This window comes from Thamnophis sirtalis, unplaced genomic scaffold, assembly GCF_051295495.1.
Source record: "Thamnophis sirtalis isolate CommonGarterSnake01/CBP01778 unplaced genomic scaffold, rThaSir2_p1.2 scaffold_6, whole genome shotgun sequence".
In the NCBI taxonomy this organism is placed as follows: Eukaryota; Metazoa; Chordata; class Lepidosauria; order Squamata; family Natricidae; genus Thamnophis; species Thamnophis sirtalis.
The window spans coordinates 24,435,350-24,456,003 of NW_028261386.1; the positions used below are offsets into that span (position 1 = coordinate 24,435,350).

At 41.1% G+C, this 20,654-nt stretch overlaps 1 protein-coding gene across 1 annotated transcript in view; it reads left to right on the top strand.

Moving 5' to 3' along the window:
- Positions 1 to 20,654, top strand: part of EPHX2 (epoxide hydrolase 2) — an 80,750-nt gene that overhangs the window by 21,607 nt on the left and 38,489 nt on the right. Inside the window, exons 7-10 of the mRNA XM_087717433.1 lie at positions 707 to 802; positions 1,015 to 1,093; positions 5,037 to 5,071; positions 7,953 to 7,979. Coding sequence (XP_087573559.1) covers positions 707 to 802; positions 1,015 to 1,093; positions 5,037 to 5,071; positions 7,953 to 7,979 — 237 coding nt within the window. The remainder of the gene's footprint in view (positions 1 to 706; positions 803 to 1,014; positions 1,094 to 5,036; positions 5,072 to 7,952; positions 7,980 to 20,654) is intronic.

Here is a 20,654-nt window from a genome sequence, read left to right on the forward strand (position 1 = left end):
TTTTCAAGAAGAAATTGGAAAACGATTTGTCTGAAATAATATAGGGTTTCCTGCCTGAGCAGAGGGTTGGATTAGAAGACCTCCAAGGTCCCTTCCAAATCTTATTATTCTGTTCTGTTCTGAATCATGTATTGTGCCTTAGTCATTTCATATAATGAAAACAGCAGGCTCAGATTTATCCCAAATAATTAGCAAGACATGATTTCAGTCACCTTGTTTGCATCTGTCCAGGCGGCATCCAGCTGAAAGCAAATCTGGCCTTATTTTCAGTCTCTCTCATGTTCTTCATTGCAGTTCAGCAAATGCTTTTTCAACCCCTCTACATGTAAACAGTGCCATTTAGCTGGGGCTGTAATGTACTATAAGAGAGAGAAAATAATGCCATTTTGCTGCTGTTGTAAAAGCTAGCAATATCTCCCATTTGCTTGGATTCATTCCTTGACTTCCGCCACTGACAATACCAGTTTCTTTACAGGAAGGTGGGTTTTGATTATCTATTTCTCATTTCCCATACGGCAATTTTAAGTAGGGGGCGGAGGTAGGTGCTCTCTCCAAGCCGTTGCTTTGCTTTGCATATAGCTGTTTTCTGTTTTTGTTATTATGCTTGACCTACTTTTTAACAATTTGCTCTGAAGTTTAGAGATGCAGTTTCTTCTGCCTTTGATAATTCCGACTCAAGCCTTTCTTCCTTCCTTCATGTCTTTAGCCAGACACCGAGTTGCACTTTGTGGAGATGGGGAGTGGTCCAGTGATTTGCCTCTGCCACGGATTTCCAGAGTCCTGGTTTTCTTGGAGGTTCCAGGTGACATAATTTTTAAACATATTTATTCCTAATTTGCATGAATGCCATATTTTGAAATAAGTTCAACTTACTTGAAGGAAAAGGAATATCCCTTTCTCATACATAATATATGGCAGCTGCAATGTTTACATGGAAGCTTTGGGTTGTAGGAAAATGGGCCCACATTACTTGTGCACCCAACAAGGTTACTTTTGTCTTTTTTTCCATGTTAGATTCCTGCCCTTGCTGATGCTGGCTTCCGTGTCATTGCCTTGCAAATGAAAGGCTATGGAGATTCTGTGGGTCCACCAGGTATATGTCCCCCCCCTCTCTCCCTCCCTCCCTCCTTCCCTCCCTCCCTCCCTCTGTGTGTGTGTGTTTGTGTGTGTGTGTGTGTGTTTTAAAACAGATTCACTGAAATCGTCCACTTTTAAAATATGACATTGCTATTTAAGTCACTTGTTAGTTCTTCACTCACAACTTCCTCATGGGTTTTAGCAATACAAGAGACACCTTGCAAAGCAAAGAAATCACGGTAATAATTTTAAATGAATGAAAGTGTCTTACAGTAACATTGACCCCTTAATCTATTTAAGTCTGCTCTAAAGACCCTGAAATCAACTGTTTTGTCAGGATCCAAAAGATGAGCAAAGAGTTTAAATATTCCCTAACTAATCCTTGCACCTTTGCTGTAGTTTAAACCCTGCAATGATGTTTGCATTTTTAAAGCTTACATATTAATTGGCTTCATGCAGTAAACGTGTCTGTAACTGATAGCAACTCTCAAAGGTCACAAGCTAAGATAGGCATTTCCCAACTCTACCACCGTAAAGCCAGTATGGTGTAGTGGTTGATGAGTTGGACTAAGACTGGGAAAACTAGCTACAAAAGCCTTGTTATATGCAACCCAGAGTCACTTGTTGTAAGATGGGCAGCTATATAAATTTGATAAAGGAAGAAAATTCTCTACCCTCACGCTTGGAGACTCACTGGGTGACTTTGGGCAGAAATTCTGTCTCGGCCCAATCTATCTCAACCACCTTGAGTTATTTAAGGAAAATTAATAAACAGTAGATATAGAGGAGCTGGAATTTGAACTTTGTGTGTGTGTGTTTCAGTAACATTTGCTGCCTTTCTTCAATGCACAGGCATACATGTAGAGTAGTGCTTACTGATAGTCATCTGCTTATGAACACAATTGAGCCGAAAATTTCTGTTGCTAAGTGAGACAGTTATTGTGTTTTACCCTATTTTCCTGTCATAGTTGTTAAGTAAATCACTGCAGATGTTAAATTAGTAACACAGTCAAGTGAATCTCTACTGACTTTTTCAGAAGGTCCCAAAAGGTGATCCCATGACCTCAGGACACCGCAGCTGTCATAACTATGAGTCTATTGCCAAGCATCTGGATTTTGATCATGTGGCCATGGGGATGCTACAACTGTCATAAATGAGAAAAACAGTCATACGTCACTTTTTTCAGTGCTATTATAACTTCGAATGATCAGTACCATTTGTAAGTTATCTGCATTAGAATCTTGGGAATCTTTTCCCAAAATAATAGCCTTGACTGTCAAACAAGGCTTCTTGAATTGCACTCAATGGCCAGCTGATAGTCAACACAACCATAGTAGAGTTGTCACAGTGGCAAACTGAGCCTGTCTTTACTTGGTTCACCACATTTTAAACTAACTGAAGCTTTGAATAGCCTACCAGGGCAGCACTATGTAGAGCAGGGATGTCAAACTCAAGGCCCACGGGCCAGAATTGGCCTGCAGGGTGCTTAGATCTGGCCCGCAGGGCCGCTTGGAAACAGCGAAGGACTGGTCCATGGTACCTCTGCCAGTGAAAATGGAGCTCGGGAGGGCTGCAAGTTCTGTCTTCGCTTGCAGGAGGGGTTGCAGGAGGCTGGCACAGCCGAAAACAGCTCGGGAGCCCATTTTCACTGGCAGAGCACTCGGGTTACCACAGGCACTCCCGACACGAGTGACGTCAAGATGGCTGCACCCACCCTGCTCCCCCCAAGATAAAACACAACAGATGCGGCCCTCAATGACATTGAGTTTGACACCCCTGATATAGAGCATAGCCCTGCTGATAACTTTTGCAAATGTTAGGCCGTGTGGCATGAAGTAGAACGAAGCAGCTATCTGAATGTTTGGCCTAATCATCTCCTTTTAATGACCCCATAATCCCTTGCAGGGTAGAGTCTGGACAATTGAATGGAGCTGAGTGTTTACTGGCTGGACGCCCTTCCTGTCTCCAATATGGAGTTATATTCAGTAGATATATTCTCATCGCACCCAGAGAGAGAAATATCTGCTTCTACCTAGGTTCGAACTCAAGCCTCCTGAATGTGAGGCGAGAGCTCCACCTCTAGGCCACTGCACCACTTTAACGTTTGGCATAATGCTAGCTATAAAAGCTTATTGCTCCATTCTGCCATTTTTGAGATATCAAACAACAAAACGCCCAAATCAACACTGCATTTGAACATGATTTTTAAAACATTTTACTGATTTACTTGCATTTTATATATGCGCGTGCCACTTCGTTGGCCGACACCGCTAGGAAGAACTTATAAATAAACATGACATTTTCTCATCGTATTTAGATTTGTAATCCTCTCATTATCGGAATGTCAAGCATTATTTTCTCTGATTATGTGTGGGCACACAACTGTGTGTCAGTAAACAAGTCCCAGTAGTAGTCAAACAATTGAGATGTAGTTGATTTTTCTTTTTATATTGTTTGCAGAAAAATCTAGGGTCAGATTATATTTATATTTCACATTTCACAAATTGTAAGAGTCCTCCTTCCTTTTGGATGTAAAATTGCTCCAGAATTTTCTTGGCACGGTGCCTCTGACTTCTGGTCATGAACGGTCTTGGCAGCAGTGGCAAGAAACAAGAGTGTTCCAGTCTGATTGTTGTCATTTCATTTCCCACACTGCCAGAGTGATGACATGTAAAGGATATAGTTGGGAGATTAAAATGGAAGGTTGACACAACTGGGTCCTGAGTGGAATAAGATATTAAATTGCCCTGAGCGGATGAGTGTAGGGACTACTTATGGATTCTGGTGGCTACTAGGGATGCAGAGGGTGGACATAAATCCTTTGAAGCTTGTTAGAAATACAAGGACAGCTTGCTTCTTCATTTCTCTCCCCCACCCCTTTCTTCCTTAAATGATTATGTTCAGAATCATCTTATTGCATGTCATATGCTGAGGGGAGCTGTTGTGTCATCATTATGCAAGATCCATGGTCCCAAAAGGAATTAGATTCTAGCATAATATTGTGGTCTCAAGAGTTTCAGGGTGCAAGATTCCAAACCAGAGTTCTGTTCAATAGCCCAGAGATAAGATGGGATTTAAATGGCCATTATGTTTGCTCTGTTATTGAATAGTTCAGTTTGATTTTATTCTACATTTTGTTAGAAACTGTCCTGCTGGCTGAAACTTCTAACTTCAGTAGTAAGATTGGCATCTCTATTTTGCCAGAGTTTGTAATTTTCTTTTTTTCCTCTCTAAGTTGTCATGGGACATAACTGCTCATGCATGTAGACTTTTGGATGGACGGGAGAAAGAGGTAGATACAAAGTAATAGCAATTCCAGGAGTGATGTGTTCCGAGAAAAGTCTAGGCTTGCTGACTGGTGGATGGATCATTGCCTTCTGCTAATACAACTAAGAAATTGAAGTGCTTTTGGGGTGTTGTTCATATCCTCAATAGGACAAAACTTTTGTTTTTCCACTCCATGGAAAAACATGAGCCATGGTGGTGCAGTGGTTAGAATACAGTAGTACAAGCTACTTCTTCTGGGTGTAGTTCTGCAGTTCAATTCTCACCAGGCTCAAGGTTGACTCAGCCTTCCATCCTTCCAAGGTGGGTAAAATGAGGACCCAGATTGTTGTGGGCAATGTGCTGATTCTGTAAAGCACTTAGAGAGGGTTGTAAAACACCGTGAAGCAGTATAGAAATCAAAGTACTATAGTATATTGAATATTTGAAATTGATTTTCTCCAATCTTGATTCAACCATCTTCTAGTCTACCATATAGAGTATTCTTTCTATAGTCTTGTATGAAAGCAACTTCTCTTCCTTATCATGTCTATGAAAACAAGCCCATCTAGGGTGTTAATTTGAAAGTTTTTGGAGGGGCATTACATACATGAAGAAGTCCATGGCAAGTCTTGGATTTTAAAATCAATTTATGGGCTTACAGTGGGTTTAATAATGCCTGTTTTTGTTGCAGATACAGAAGCATATTCTCAGGAAGAAATTTGTAAGGTAGGTCATGATCTTCGATAACATATCCTTCACTTGTAGTGACTGAGATATACTCAGGAGCTTTTATGATATATCAATATGTAAAACAGTTCAAAGAAGTATTTAAACCAAAGAAGGTCAACATCAATACAGGTGATCCCCACAAATGGTTGTTCAGCAACCATCTGAAGTTAAAATGGCATTGAGAGGGGAGCTTATGATCTTTGCATTGTAGCATATCAGCATCTTCACAGTCACACAATGTCATTTATCATCTTCACTGCTGTCTTCTGACATGCAAAATTAATGGGGAAACTGGTAGGAGGTTACAAAAGGTGATCATCTGTCTTCAGGAAGCTGAGATCACGTGAGATTTACCTATTGATAGCAACTGGGACTGCTGGAACTGCCCATTATGAGTCATCATGGTCACATAATGTCACACCTAACAACCATGTTGCTTTACAGTGGAGTTGCTAGTCCCAGTTGCCATCAGTAAGCAAGAACTACATTCAGGCAATTGAGTGTTCAACAGTGAACAAAGCCATGGGAATATGACTGATGTGACACTCTTCAAGTGTATAACTTGTATATAACTCATAGCTTAGTTTTTTACATGCAAGATGATAGCAATTGGGGGACCTGATGTTCCATCACTAAGCAATATAATCATAAAGCATGAGGATGCCGGGACAGCAGAACTTCGAGGTCCAAATGTAATCACCATTCATTCAGCTTTGAACAGTTGCTCAATGGATGGTTGTAGATTGAGGACTACCTGTACACAATAGAGAGGAAAGAATAGCATTCGTATGCTAATCCAACTCAGCCTAAAGTGGTTTAATGTAGCAACCAGACCATTTCATACTTCTTATAAGGCTACGTTGAATCAGCAAGAAGATGCTAATATGATGGTGCTGTTATAGTTATTTAATTGCAGCAGTACTGTGGTTATTATTGTGGTAAAAAGTCTGGTGCAATTTCAATGAGTTCCAAGGACAAAATCAGATAAACTGAGGCTTTGGTAATCCAGTACAATTCTAGCAGGAGATGGCACATATGGGAATGACAAAAGTCGACAGAATTTTCAGAATACATTTCTACCTTATGTATATAACAGGAGTGTCAAACTCAAGGCCCGCAGGCCGGATCTGGGAAATAGCAAAGGACCGGCCTGCAATGCCCCTGCCAGTCAAAACAGAGCTTGGGAGAGCCCCGTGCGATCCTCTTGGGCCCCGCTTTCAGCCTGGATGGCCTCCTGCAGCCCTCTGCCAGTGAAAATGGAACTCTGAGCTCTTTTTAGGATGGCAGATGACTGCAGGAGGCCGAAAACAGGGTCCGGGGGGGGGGCGCACATACCCCTCCCTGAGCTCCATTTTCACTGGTAGAGGTCTAGCAAAAGAAACTAAAAACAAAATAAAAGGAGAAATGTTTTCCCTTTTGCATTTGAGCATGCAAGAAGGGACAGGAAAGGAGAAAGGGAAAGAGGAAAGACAAAGAAAAAGAAGAAAAGATTGGAAGAGAGCAAGGAATGAAAGGAAAAAGAAGAAAGAAGGATGGAGGGAAGGAGATTTTGAGAATGAGGGATGGTCTGAAGGAAGTCCTGCTTTAGCACTTGATCACCACAGGTACCCCTTACACAAGTGACATCGACCTGGCTACACCCACCCTGGCCACGCCTACCCTGGCCACTCCTACCTTGGCCCCCCCGAGGTCAAACAACCCTGATGTGGCCCTCAATGAAATCAAATTTGACACCCCTGGTATATATCATAGCCCATTTATTTTTTAGGAATTGAGGATTATAAAATAAAAAAGTTACTGGTTTTTCCTAGGTAAATATATCACATCACATGGATTCTTAGTAATTTATACTACAGGAATTGTAACTTAGCCAGCTTTTTCTCCTCCATATTACCAAAGCTGTTTAAAGCTAAATGAGAGTGATTTCCTTAAGTCACTTTTTCAATTCCACTAAAAAATCCACACTTGAGGATTGTTAGTTCATACAGCTCTAAAACATTGACTTCCTGAACATTTTAAATAAGTGTGGTGATTTGTGTGAGAATTTGTAGGATTATAATTATGGTTTTGGAATACAATGTTCATGGGCAGCATTCTAATAGTGAGATTCCTATATTATACTTTTGGTTGCAAGAACAATTAAGCCATTTGATAGGCAAAGCAGCAGATGCGATGCTTATACGTGTAATTATCTATCTGCTTTCTGTTAAACCGGTATTAAGGAATCTAAAAGGGCTATTTGCTTTTATACAGTATCTGGCATTCTGCAGCCCAGGAGTAAATGCCATCGCTGAGTGAAGTCCATCATTAGGAAGAGTCATTTTCTCCATGCAGAGAAGGACAGGGCAGGGAACAATTGCACTGGGGGGTAGGGTGTGTGTGTGTGTAAGAGTTAGTAAAAGATGCAGGTTTCTACTGAAAGACTGTCCCCACCTACCCTGAACCCATATAGACATAGGAAATAGCCTAAGTTAGAAAAGCTAAACTTCAACTTGGAAAGCATCCACACTTCTGTCAAACACAGTGGAATATGATTCAGAAGGTGACCAGTGGGAGACATAGGAAAATTTCATTTCATATACTGAGGGTGTTTCAGGTTTTGAATGAATAAGATAGTGTCTACCCTAGGTAGATTGAATTGGCTGCATGCCCAAAGTGCACTTTTATGATCTGCTAAAATTCAATTCCGATGGAGTGCAAATAGCGTTGAGAACATGCATGATGTTGTGTTCCTTCTGCTCTCAGTCTGAATCTGCCTGGGCTGGCCCAGGATGGACTAAGCAGTGGAAGACAAAATAAGAGGGTTTTTCTCAAGAACTTGATTGTCAATGCCTGACTTTTCTTTCTTTCTTTTTTTTTTTTTGCTTATTTACCTCAGGATTTGGTGATCTTTCTGGACAAAATGGTAAGTTATGCTAGTTTCTATCTTACAACATTTATTATCAACAAGGTCGTACCATCCCCTACAATGGTGGGATTCCAATTTTTTTACTACCAGTTCTGTGTCTTTGTGGACGTGGTGTGGCTTTGTGGGTGTGGCTTTGTGGGCATGGCAGGGGGAAGCATACTGCAAAATCCGCATTCCCTCCTCACCCCACTAAGCTGCTTTCCAGCTCTGTTCTGTTCAGGGCAACAAAAGAAGATCAGCTGGGAGGTAGCAGGGGAAGGCCCAGCCTATTTTCCGGTTCTCCAAACTACTCAAATTTTCTGCTACCGGTTCTCCAGAACCTGTCAGAATTGGCTGAATACCACCTCTGATCCCCTAGGATGCCATAGTGCAGGGTGTCAAACTCGTGACGTCATGTTTTCGTCACGTGGTGTTTCTCGACTTTTTTCCCCTTTGATAAAATGGGGATAAGCGTGGCCAGTGTGTGACACATCCAGCCCATGGGTCGCAGGTTTGACACCCCTGCCATAGTGTATTTTGAGTCTCCAGTGTTCAACTGACCACAGGTGACCAGCTGCGTTATATCATGTCATCTCCACATGAAAGAAATGAGATTCTAAAGATGCGAAAATGACTCTACATTTTCAATAACCAAAGTTCACCCTGAGTATTATGCAGTGGTGTCTTAGTGGTCCTAGATCCTTAATTATAGAAAAGAGAGAATCCTTGAAACGGGATTTATCAGCACGGCTATGTCCACTGCCAAAGTGGCAGGAAAAAATAGTACATTTTCCCCAATTTTCCTGTGTGAGCAACTAATTTTTACTCAGTGACTGATATTATCTCTTACCAATTTAATAGCAATGGCACCCTCTGTCAAGAGATGGGTGCTTTATGTTCTTTTTTATTGCTTTCAAAATAGAGATGGGTGCTTTATGTTGGAGATGGAAGAGTCTGTCAGCTATCCAATAAAACATATGTGCATTATTGCTTTCCGCCACAGTTGGGCCATAACTAACTTCTAGGCTTCTTTGACTCACAAATTTAAATTACCCTGATTTCATCTTCATGTACAAAATGACCTGATGCAGACAAGGTGGACTAGATGAGCCTAATAATCCTTTATTCAGCCAATAGCAGCCATGGATTTCGAGATGTTGATTTTCAAGGTGGAGATTTGGGGAGATCTTAAGGCTTTATCTGGCAAATGAAGAATTCCGTTGGTATTGGAGGAGGGACTATGATTTGCTATCTTGTGCTAATATTTGTTTTCTGCATTTTTGCATTTAAGGCTAGTAATAGTATACAAAGTAATAAGTTTCTGTAAGAACATACATTTTTATATTTAATTTGCCAGCTGCTTTAGATCTACATGGTTATTTGCTTGGGTATTTGTAGCTAATTGTGAGCAAGACACTATTTTCTGTATTATGTTATTGTCATACATGAGGGGTAGCAAGGAAATGAGTGCTTGAAAAAACAGGGAACAGAAATACCATTTCTGTAACTTTTGCATGAGTTCTCTGCCTTATAAAGAAGCTCTTTCTCTTCTTCCTAGTTTGTAGGACTTTCAATGAAGTATTGAAAATATGAGACCTTCTTAATTCTATGCAAATAGGTTCAATCTTTTTGGTTTGTTGTTCCATAATTTATATCTCACCATATTCAAATAGTGGGATAAAAGATGGTTCACAATAATAAAACTATACAAATCAAACAAAATAGTTAACCACCATAAAAAAAGAACTGTTAAGCCCCATAAAACTATAATATGCTTCCATAAATTCACATTTTAAAAGAAAATAAAGAATGAAATGTCATTTCAATTCAGAAATAAAAAGACTAAAAAAATCATTTTTCATTCCCTGTCATAAAACAATCTTCACTGCCTTCTTAAGAGATAACTCTGTGGGGCTGATCTGACCTCTTGGGGGAAGACTATTCCATAACGACAAGGCCTGTTTTTGGTCTCACTTCATAGCCAAGTTCTGTTGTGAAAGGAAATACATTCCAAGCTTCCTCTCCCATCCCGAATGCACAGGATTCTGTTTGAAGGTAACAGCCTCATTGGTAAATGGGAGCCAAGCCATGTAAAAGGCTACATAGGTTAAAACCAACACATAGAATTTTATTTTATGTTTTGAATTTTAAAAAATACAACTTTTATCAATCACTGAAGCAGCTCTTACCCACCAGCAAACAGGCTGCTTGCATTCTGCACCAGCTGCATTTTCTGAATAGTGAAATATGTTGTGATTATGTGTTAGTAGTAAAATATTATGGCCGAAGCTGATGCATCTCAGCAGATGCTGGTATGAGAACTGACTAATTGTGGAGATATTTGTTGCAAAAGTTTTTCTTTAGATGCTAAATATGAAGCAATTCAGGTGGTGGGTCTTGAGATGTGAGCTTTTGCTGCTAGAACTATGCAATATTTTCTGATTTCCAGGCAGATGGCTGCTGCGCACTCCTCCAATTTGCAGTTGGAGAAAATACAGTTTCTGGGCATGAAAGTTTGTTGTTGTGATGCAGGCTTACAGTGAGCAGGGTATGAATAACTGTCACTAAGACTGTAAAGGACTAAAGCTCATATTGGCTGAAACTAATATGAAAATTGCCTTTGACTAACTGTGGAGAGACCAGTTGCAAAGGCTCTTCTGAAGTTCTTAAATATGACACAAATCAAGTCTTGAGATGTGGGCTCATTGTGCAACAGTTGTACAGTAATAACTGTTTTCCAGACAGACTTTCCACGCAATAACGTTTACCTTATGAAAAGGTAATGAGACATAACCTAGTGAAGTAATGATAATAGGATTTCGATAATGATTGAGCTAGTTCTGGATTTAACTTAATTTAATTAATTTAATATAATTAGGTAATGTAATTAGACAGCATCACCAGCAGATGGATTTGTAACTGGCTGACCAACCACACTCAACGTGTAGTCCTCAATGGAACTGCATCTACATGGAGGGAAGTATACAGTGGAGTACCCCAAGGCTCTGTTTTAGGCCCAGTACTCTTCAACATCTTCATCAATGATTTGGATGAGGGAATAAATGGGGAACTCATCAAATTTGCAGATGACACCAGCTGGCAAGAATAGCCAACACTCCAGAAGACAGGCTTAAGATACAGAAGGATCTTGACAAACTTGAACATTGGGCACTATCTAATAAAATGAAATTCAGTGGTGAAAAGAGTAAGGTTCTACATTTAGGCAAGAAAACGAAATGCACAGGTACAGTATAGGTTGTAACTTGCTCAATAGTAGTAACTGAGAGGGATTTTGGAGTCCTAGTGGACAACCATTTAAATATGAGCCAGCAGTGTGCAACAGCTGCCAAAAAAGCCAACACAGTTCTAGGCTACATAAATCAAGATCACGTGGAGTGTTAATACCACTTTATAATGCCTTGGTAAGGCCACACTTGGAATACTGCATTCAGTTTTGGTCACTACGATGTAGAAAAGATGTGGAGACTCTAGAAAGAGTGCAGAGAAGAGCAACAAAGTTGATTAGGGGACTGAAGACTAAAACATATGAAGAATGGTTGCAGGAACTGGGTATGTCTAGTTTAATAAAAAGAAGGACTAGAGGAGACATAATAGCAGTGTTCCAATATCTCAGGGGTTGTCACAAAGAAGAGGGAGTCAAATTATTCTCCAAGGTACCTGAGGGTAGAACAAGAAGCAATGGGTGGAAACTAATCAAGGAGAGAAGCAACTTAGAACTGAGGATAAATTTCCTGACAGTTAGAACAATTAATCAGTGGAACAGCTTGCCTCCAGAAGTTGTGAATGCCCCAACACTGGAAATCTTTAAGAAGTTGTTGGATAGCCATTTGTCTGAAATGGTATAGGGCTTCCTGCCTAGGCAGGGGGTTGGACTAGAAGACCTCCAAGGTCCCCTCCAACTCTGCTGTTGTATTGTATTAATTCTATTTAATTAAAAGGGCTAATGTGTTCTAACTAAGAAGTGGATTAATTCTTTCACTCCAGGCCTGTGTCACTGACCTTTCCTGACAAAATGGCTTCCTTTTTTTTTTACCCCTGATAAATGGTCTGTCTCAAGCGGAAACTAAAGAGAGAGGTCACCAGAACAGCACCAAGATGTTAAATAACAATTCCTCCTTTAACCTTTCTGGGAGCATTCATCTGTCCTGACAATATAATTAGGATTATAATTCAGATTGCCCGATTGGAGAGAAAGAATCAATTTGGGATTTATTAAAAAGGGATAGGTACATAAAGGAAGAGTATCTGAAATGCTGGCAACTGATTAACTGAAACATTAATGTCAGCAGATTTTTGTTTTCCTGCTGAAGCTTAACATCTTTTTAAAAATGCAGAGCAGCTTTTTTAAAGCTCGATTCAACTCCAAATTTCCATTTTTCTAAATTAAAAGAATAAGCCATACGCAGCACTTTACAGTTGCCCCTGCTACAATTCTTCAGAATTGTTATCTTTTCAAACAAGCCCTTAGTCTAGAGCAGAGGTGGGGTATGATGGCCCTTTAACGATTTGTGGACTTCAACTGCCAGAATTCCTGAGGTGGCTCAGGAATTCTGGGAATTGAAGTCCACAAGTCATAAAAGGACCATTGTTCCCCATCCCTGATCTAGGGCTTCATAGAGGTGCCCCCCACAGGACCAAGGTCTGTTTGAGAGAAATTTACACCAGATGCTCCCATCTTGGATACAGAAGGAGACAATTGAAGACAGACATACAGGCTGGTGATGGTGTCCCTGTTCAGAATTTGTTCATCCAAGTAGGGTCAACTCTGTTGAATTTCAAATGCCAGTTGGGAATATTTTTAGATTTTATGGATGTTCTATCTTATGTGTCGCTTTATAGTAATATTTGTTTGATTAAAACTCAGCTTCTTTATAGTTAAGTCTCATATTAAAACCTGTACATCTGTGCATGGTCTGTATTTCATTTTTTGGTAATGAAACACAATATTGTATGATTGAAAGCGTTAGGAAAAACAGTCCCTTTATTTAGTCTATTAGGCAGGAATCAAGCTTGAGATCTTTCCTCTGTGATTGTTTTTATTTACAAAGATTTTTTGATTTTTTTTTTCATGGAAGTTTCTACCTGCTGCCTAAAGTTATTCTAGTGTATAATGAGTTTACACTCAGGGCACTTGGCTTTTACAGGGCTGCCATATTAATACCTTGTAGCATATTTATCGTTATATATTTTATATTGTTTCTGAACAAAAACAAGCAAAACCTGTGTTCAATGAGAAATAAGATTGACCTTATGTAGAATTTTGGCTTTTTCAGTAATGGCATACTATTTGAGTGCCTAGCTGCTTTTATTCTTGAGGGGTGGGGGGAAGAATAATTTGCACTGGAGAGAATAAAGTCTTTTATTTGTATGAAGTAGTGGTGGATAATATAATTGATATAGATGCAGAGTGTTTTATTCAGAGTCCTTAATAAAAACTGTCTCCTTTGACAGTCTCTTCACTGAATATTTAGTGGCTCTGGAATAGCAATCAAGTATTCTAATTGCTCAGGGTTACTGTCAGTAGTTTTGCTGACAGAGTCTATTTTGTGAGCTAAATAATAAAAGGTTTAAAAGTTAAAATTTACACACAGTGTTGCGGGACTTGAAGTTTGCTCTTGCAAGACATCCTGGGCCAAATTTGCTTTAAATGGGAACAAGTGTTTGAAAATATTAGGAATCAGGCATATTTCTATATGGGAACGTCTGGTTCAGAGGCTGAATAGCTGGAGCCACTTTATGGAAACCTATGGATAATCTAGTCAATGGTATGAAGAATTGGGACTGTTATTACTTAATGTCTTTTCCAAGTTTCAGTAGTTGAAGGAATTAAAAAAATAATAATGATAAGACCATTGATAAGAACATTAGAACACTGAGTATCGTCAAATACTCAAATACTTTGGCCACCTAATGAGAAGGAAGGACTCACTGGAGAAGGGCCTAATGCTGGGAAAGATTGAGGGAAAAAGAAGAAGGGGAGAATAGAGAATGAGGTGGGTGGATGGAGTCACTGAAGCAGTGGTGTTAGCTTAAATTGACTTCGGAGGATGGTAGAGAACAAGAAGGCCTGGAGGAACGTTGTCCATGGGGTCACGATGGGTTGAACACGACTTCGCAACTAACAACAACAAGAACACTGAGAGACACCATGAAAGTAAAAGCTATTTTGTCCTAAAGTCAGGACAGAACTTTAGAATATGGAATGCTTGATCTGGAGTCAGGACACTACACTCAAATAATAGACTGGAAGTTGATAACTTTCCTGAGAATGTTTTGTACACCCTCTTAGGGTCGCTGTGTCATCTCAGGTTCTTTTAAACTGAGAAGCAGTTGTCTTTTTGGCATTTTCTAGTTATACTCTTTTCTCTGGCACCTCCCATTTGTGAGAGAATTTAACCATGATGCAATTGCCTGTCTTTCAGCTTCGAAAGACAGAAAGGAAACCCAGTGCTAGGAAAATGGAAATGTACCTACTGAATTCTCTGAAATTCTCTCCCTGATTGAAAGACAAGAAGGGACCAGATCCATATTTTATCTAGGACGTGCCAGTGAGGATTGAAAGCATCTTCTTAATTATAAACACATTGAAAAGATGAGAAGTAAAAGGGTCAATAATTATCTATGAGTAAATTAAGATAAACAACTGTTCTCAGAGACTTGCCATACATACGGGGAGGGGGGGTGCCAAAAAAGTGTTAATAACCATGTTTCCCTGAAAATAAGACCTGGTCTTATATTCTGTTTTAGACCAAAAGACTCACTGGGTCTTATTTTGGGGGATGTCTTATTTTGCGGCTGCCTTCCAGCTCCCTCCCACCATCTGCATGCCCACGGCTGCAACGGCTTACAGGGCTTCCCAGGGCAGACACACTTTTCACCCGGATGGAAAAATGCCAGAGACTCAAACCTTTGTCTGCTTGCAAATGGGACACTTTGAAATGGAGCTAAGCACATTGGGATCGCCTGCCCCTCCCCCCCATGCCTCTGTCTCCATCATCTCTGCTGCGCAGTTTTGATTGCTGCCACGCAAATTGCTCCGTTCCCGAGTGTCTCATAGGCACCCAAACACATTCCTCCCCCCCCCCCCCCCCCGGACAGAGAAACAGAGAAATGACAGAGATTCAAAGTTTTATCTTTGGAGCAATTAGCTCCATTTGCATGCAAACAAAGCTTTGTCTTCCTCTGGGCGATAGACCCAGGCAAAGGCACAGTAGGGGAGACAGGCGATCCCAACACACCAACCATCTCTCAGCTTGGCTGTGCTGGGCAGGCACATACACGGGGCATCAGGTTCCCCTGCCTCCCCTCTCCCCCATGCTTCTGCCTCCTCTGCCAGCTGCCGGTGTCTCCACGCAAGCCTCTCACGAGCATCCTGTGAGTCAGGCAACTGTGCCACACGTCCAGATTGCCTGTCTCTCCCCATCTCCCACCCCTGCCTCTGTGCTCAGACTTGTTTGTGCTGCACCAAAGGATTAGGAACAGACTTCCCTGGTGTGTGTTTTCCTCTGGAAATATTAGTCCTTAGTACTTCAGAATGGCAGCATTTTGGAGAAGGCTGTTTTAGGAATCCCAACACTTTAAAATCCATTCAGCTTCCCTATTTCTGTGAGCTTCTCCTGTTCCAAATGTCTCTGTTGCTCGTCCTCTTGTCTCAACCAACTTGAATTGACTCAAAAACTTGCTATGGTCTTTCTTCTTTTATGGCAAACTGTCCTTGTCTTCTGCCTGCTGCCTTCTTGCTGAGGTTAGCAACTATTTGTGGTGTCCTAAGAATGAGATCTTGCTGGCCTAATCACTATAAAAAATAATTTGCTCAGGATAGTGATGAAAGTTCAGCAATTAGTGGAGCAAGAACACTGGAATGGTATTAGATACAGCAATGGTGATAGAAAAAGAAATAGTGTAATAAACTTGCCAAAGGGAAATGAACATCTTGCCATGCTTCAGATGTTTCGTTTCATGCTGTAAAACTGTTCTAATATGTGGCCTAGTTAATAGTAGTGTGTCTTTATAAAAGCAGAGGGCACCTCTGCTGTTCCTGTTCCAGTCCTACTAGTTGGCAGAAATGTGGCTGGCTTTACGTTTTATGTTGAATTATGCTTGATTTCACGGACAGCCAGGTGGTCACATTTTAATCTGGCATTTTTGTCCACCTTTTAAATCCTTCCCAAGAACCTGGAATAGGCAGATGCTGTGGTTGAATAAGGTTAAAAGTATCGTTGCAGGATGTAAGCTGTTCCTAGTAAAACGCCTTCTGCAGTTGACTGATGGTGATTTTGTCATTGCTGATGGTATTCAAGTGGTGGGTGCAGAAGGTTTGGAATTGCACCCAAGGGTGCCTATCACTATTAGGGCTGTCTTTGCTTCCTTTTGCCACAGTGGTTCTTCTTCTCTTTGCAGGTCTTTATTGTTTGTGATTTTCTCCCAATTATTTCTCTTCTATTCTGCTATCTCCAACTATCTCCACTATACATTTTGTTCAGGTTTTTTTGTCTTTCTTATCCACAATTGTTACGTCTAGGGCCATGATGGGGAACCTACTGCACGTGTGCCAGAAGTGGCACGCACAGCCATCTCTCCTGGCAGGTGAGCCATTGCCCGTTGCTCTTCTGGGCTCCTCCGTGTCAGTTAGCTGGTCTTCACATGCGCAGGAGCACCGGAAACCGGAACAGTAGCCGCCCAGTGCGCATGTGCACATCGGGAAGATGATCTTCTGGTTTCTGGTGCGCATATGCGCACTACCCACCTGGTCTGATGTGCATGTGGACACAAAGACCAGGTGTTAGGTGTGCATGCATGCGCTGGAAACCTGAAGCTCATCTTCCCGACACGCACATGCACACCGGTGGGCTGCATTTCTGGTTTCTGGCACCCGTGCATGCACATACGTGCTCCCATTTCAGCACTGAAAAAGTTCGCCAGCACTGGTCTAGGGCGTTATGTGGCAGGTATTTGTCTATTTGAATTCTAAAATCCTTCGTCTATTCTATAATCCCACCAGTTCTTGCTTGTAGGCAAGTGGTATTTCTTGCAGATATTCCAATGCACCATTATGGCTACTTTGTCATGCCATTGTTCATAATCGGTTTGTGCAATTTCCTTGGCAGTAGCTAACTGTGTCTTCATTTTCTTTGCAGAGGCAGCATTTGCTGTCTGTTGCTGTAGTCTCATTTCTGGCTTTGTACGCATTTGGTCTTCTGCAACCAGAATTAGCCCCTCTGTGTTTTTCTTCAACTTTCTTGCTCTTAGACACTGCCAGGTCTTATTGTTATCTGCTTTGCAGACTAGGTGTGTGTGTGTGTGTGTGCGTGCATGCGTGCGCGCGTGCGCGCGCCGGCCACATAATATTTTGCCTTGCCACATCTCTTTTTTTATTCTACACTAGCTGATAATCCAGCGTTGCTCGGATATTTATTTATTCCAATCCTGTATTACACAGGGTCCTGCCTCCTTCCATTAATGTCACTGCAATTCCTGAAAGGTGATGGCAAGATCAACTTCTCCCTGAACCCTAATTTCGGCAACAATTAAATTAGTTAAAAATGTTTTCCCTGTGCCGCCAGAAGCATAAAGAAAAATGATAACACCTTGTTGTTTTGCTAGCTGATCCACGATCATCTGATATGCTTTTTTTCTGATCTTGATTTAGTGGTTTAGTGGTTAGTGGTTTCTTGTCTGCGATATATGCACTAAGCTGTTTGATATTGTAGTTCTTTTCTCATATGTAATCTGCATGAAGTACGTTGTGTCAGTCTCGTAGTGGTGCAGGCAGGCCAAGTTGCAGTAATGTTTTATTAATCATGGTCATACATTTGTCCTCAAGAATAATGAAAGCATTGTTGAAAATGTCCAGACCAAACATAATTTCTAATGTTGGATTTTCCCTTACCAGAGGGAGCCCCCTTGTGTACTGTAAAACCATTACCATGGTAACTCCAACTGTGCTGTACAGTAGAAGCCATTTTAAGGCACAACAGGCTGTATCTTAACAGAACACACACCATGAGGGGTGTTCGGAGTGTGCTACCCCCACAATATTTTTTCCAGAGAGTAAATCATCTGTGTATCAAGTTTGGTTGAAATTGCTCGAAGTGTTCCAGAGTTATGCTAGAGCATACACACACACACATATACACACACACCGTCATTTTTATATATATAGAAGATTTGGCCACTTTGGTCTCTCCAGCATTCAGTAAGCCTTCATGCTTTTGTAGCTTTAGTTCATCTTCTTCACTGTCCTTCAAATATTCTTCCAATGCCCCTTTTCCTTCTTCAACCATCTGGTGTACTTACCACATTCCATACCCGCCTATACTCCTTGTCTGCCAACTTTGCTGCGTGGATGAAGGGCAAGGTTCATTGCCATTATATTTATCCTTTTATCCTGCCTGATTTTATATAAAACTCAAGGTGACAAATACACTCCCTGTCCTATTTTTCCCCACAACAATAACCCTGTGAGATGGATTGGGCAGAGAGAAAGTGAGTGACCCAAAGTCACCCTCCCATGCGCTCTTCTTTCTGGCCCTGTCTATGATCCTAGTGCTTTGCCCCAAAGCATTAGTCTGACAGGGAGCCATTGAGAGGGGACTTTCTTCCCCTACTCCCATACCCATCATCCCTGCCCTCTCCCATGCGTTTCTCTTTCCTGCCCTGTGTACGATCCCCATCTACTTTGCCCCAAAACCCTCAGGTTCTTCCTCATTGGTCCACTGGAGGGTGAACGTTACGGCTGGCTTTCCAGAGGAAGCAACAAAGAGGAAGCTGACATTACATACAATTGCCACTCTAGGGTGCCGCATTCACTCTCCTTAACGGCCCAGGCTCATGTCTTTTCATGTCTTAAGGTGGGACTAGAATTCACACACTCCTGATTTCTAGGCCAGCAACTTACCCACTAGACAAAACTGGCTCTGATGTTACAAATCATATTATAGGTTCGTGCCGGATGTTCAAGACCACAGTGCCCTGAGGATGGCATCTTCCCATCATGCTTCCTTGGCGAAGTCAAAACACCTTTGCGGCAGATGAATTGGCTACTGGTGGACACTGGGTATTGGGATGCGGGTTGAAGAGCACAATTAGTTACATGCTTCATGCCTGAATTTCAGACTCCACCTGACTTTTCTGCAATCACTATCTCTCATTAAAAGAGATAGTGATTGCATTCTTTTGAAATGTGGCTGATTTTAAGAGTTTTGCTTTCTTGGGAGAGAAGTGGAGGCAGATCTTTACACAACATCTGATAATGCTTTCAGAGTAGCTGGGTGTACTCTTGAGGCAGATGAGATTGACCTCAATATATGCAACCGCAGTCCTCAGCAGCACAATTTCAGCCGTCGTTGACCTCTGTGTTGATTTGAATTTCTTGTCCTGCACCCATGGGGGAAAAAAGTTCCACGTAGCTTTTGTTCCGAACCTATGACCCCAGTTCTGACGAGCTTTGTTAGTCCAATCAATAATGTGTAATGCATATTCTTTAGTGCTAGATCATTATAGACAACCTTGTGAGCTTGTGAGGTAGGTGTCAGGATGTTGGGCACAATAATAGAACATTGCAGCTGGCCTCGAGGCCCAAAGCAACATCATGCACAGCTAATTATGTATCAGACTTAAATTCCTTTCTGTGTTTGTCTATAAAGGTCAAGGTCAAGTTGTAGAAAGAGAACCCAGAATAGGGAGAAGATGAGTTTACAATTATTGTGATGTTCTAATTACTATTGAGTCGATCTTTGTAGAAGTCTGATGTCTTCACACCAGTCAAAAGATTGATGAGTGTGAACATGAGATGGGGAGTAGATAATGCAATACTTTGGATCAGAATGACCAGATTCAAATCTCTGTTTAATTGTGAGACTTATTGCGTATTTCTGGGATACTACTAGGTATGTTTAAAATTAGCTGATTTGGATATGGATTCTTCTTGCGATTTCCAAAATGTTTCCCATTTCCCTTTGAACCTCTTCTGGATTGGGGGATGCAATGGTTTCTTGAAGTAAATTGTCCTAAGCAGAAAGGGTATGAGATAATACAGAGAGGTTCTAGGTCCAAATAAACCTTCTTTTATCGAGAACATTATTTCCAGGACCCTTCAAATCATTTCTTATTTGAAAGTTTTACTTCCAAAATACCTTTCTCCTCCCCCCCCCCCCCCGCCAGATCTGCATGTCCCAAAGGAAAACAGAATGTTCAGGTGTTCTCTGGCAAGAGCCAGTTCCAGATGGATGGATTTCACACATCCTTAGTCACCACTATCAGTAAAACTAAGTGTTTTATGGGGAGATTGTGATGATAGAATGGAAGTAGAAAAAACTAATTGTATGTTTTTCAGAGTTTCTTGCCAAATGATGTTATAATGAAAATCTTGAGAAAATCTACACTAATATTAAGTTGTTGGAAAGTCATTCTTCCAGTTATTCTTCTCTAGATCTTGGGTCTTTGGCTCTCTTTCTCTCTTTCATTTCATTCATTTCATTCATTTCATTTATTAAATTTCTATGCCGCCCAATCCTGGACGACTCCGGGCGGCTTACAGAAATGAAAAAAATTAAAAAGAATTATTAAAAACAATGGGACACAACAAAGTTAAAAAGGGAACACAACAAACACCCAATCAGGAGGGGGCTGGACCTCAATTAAGGGGTCAACAGCCCCAAGCCTGCTGGAAAA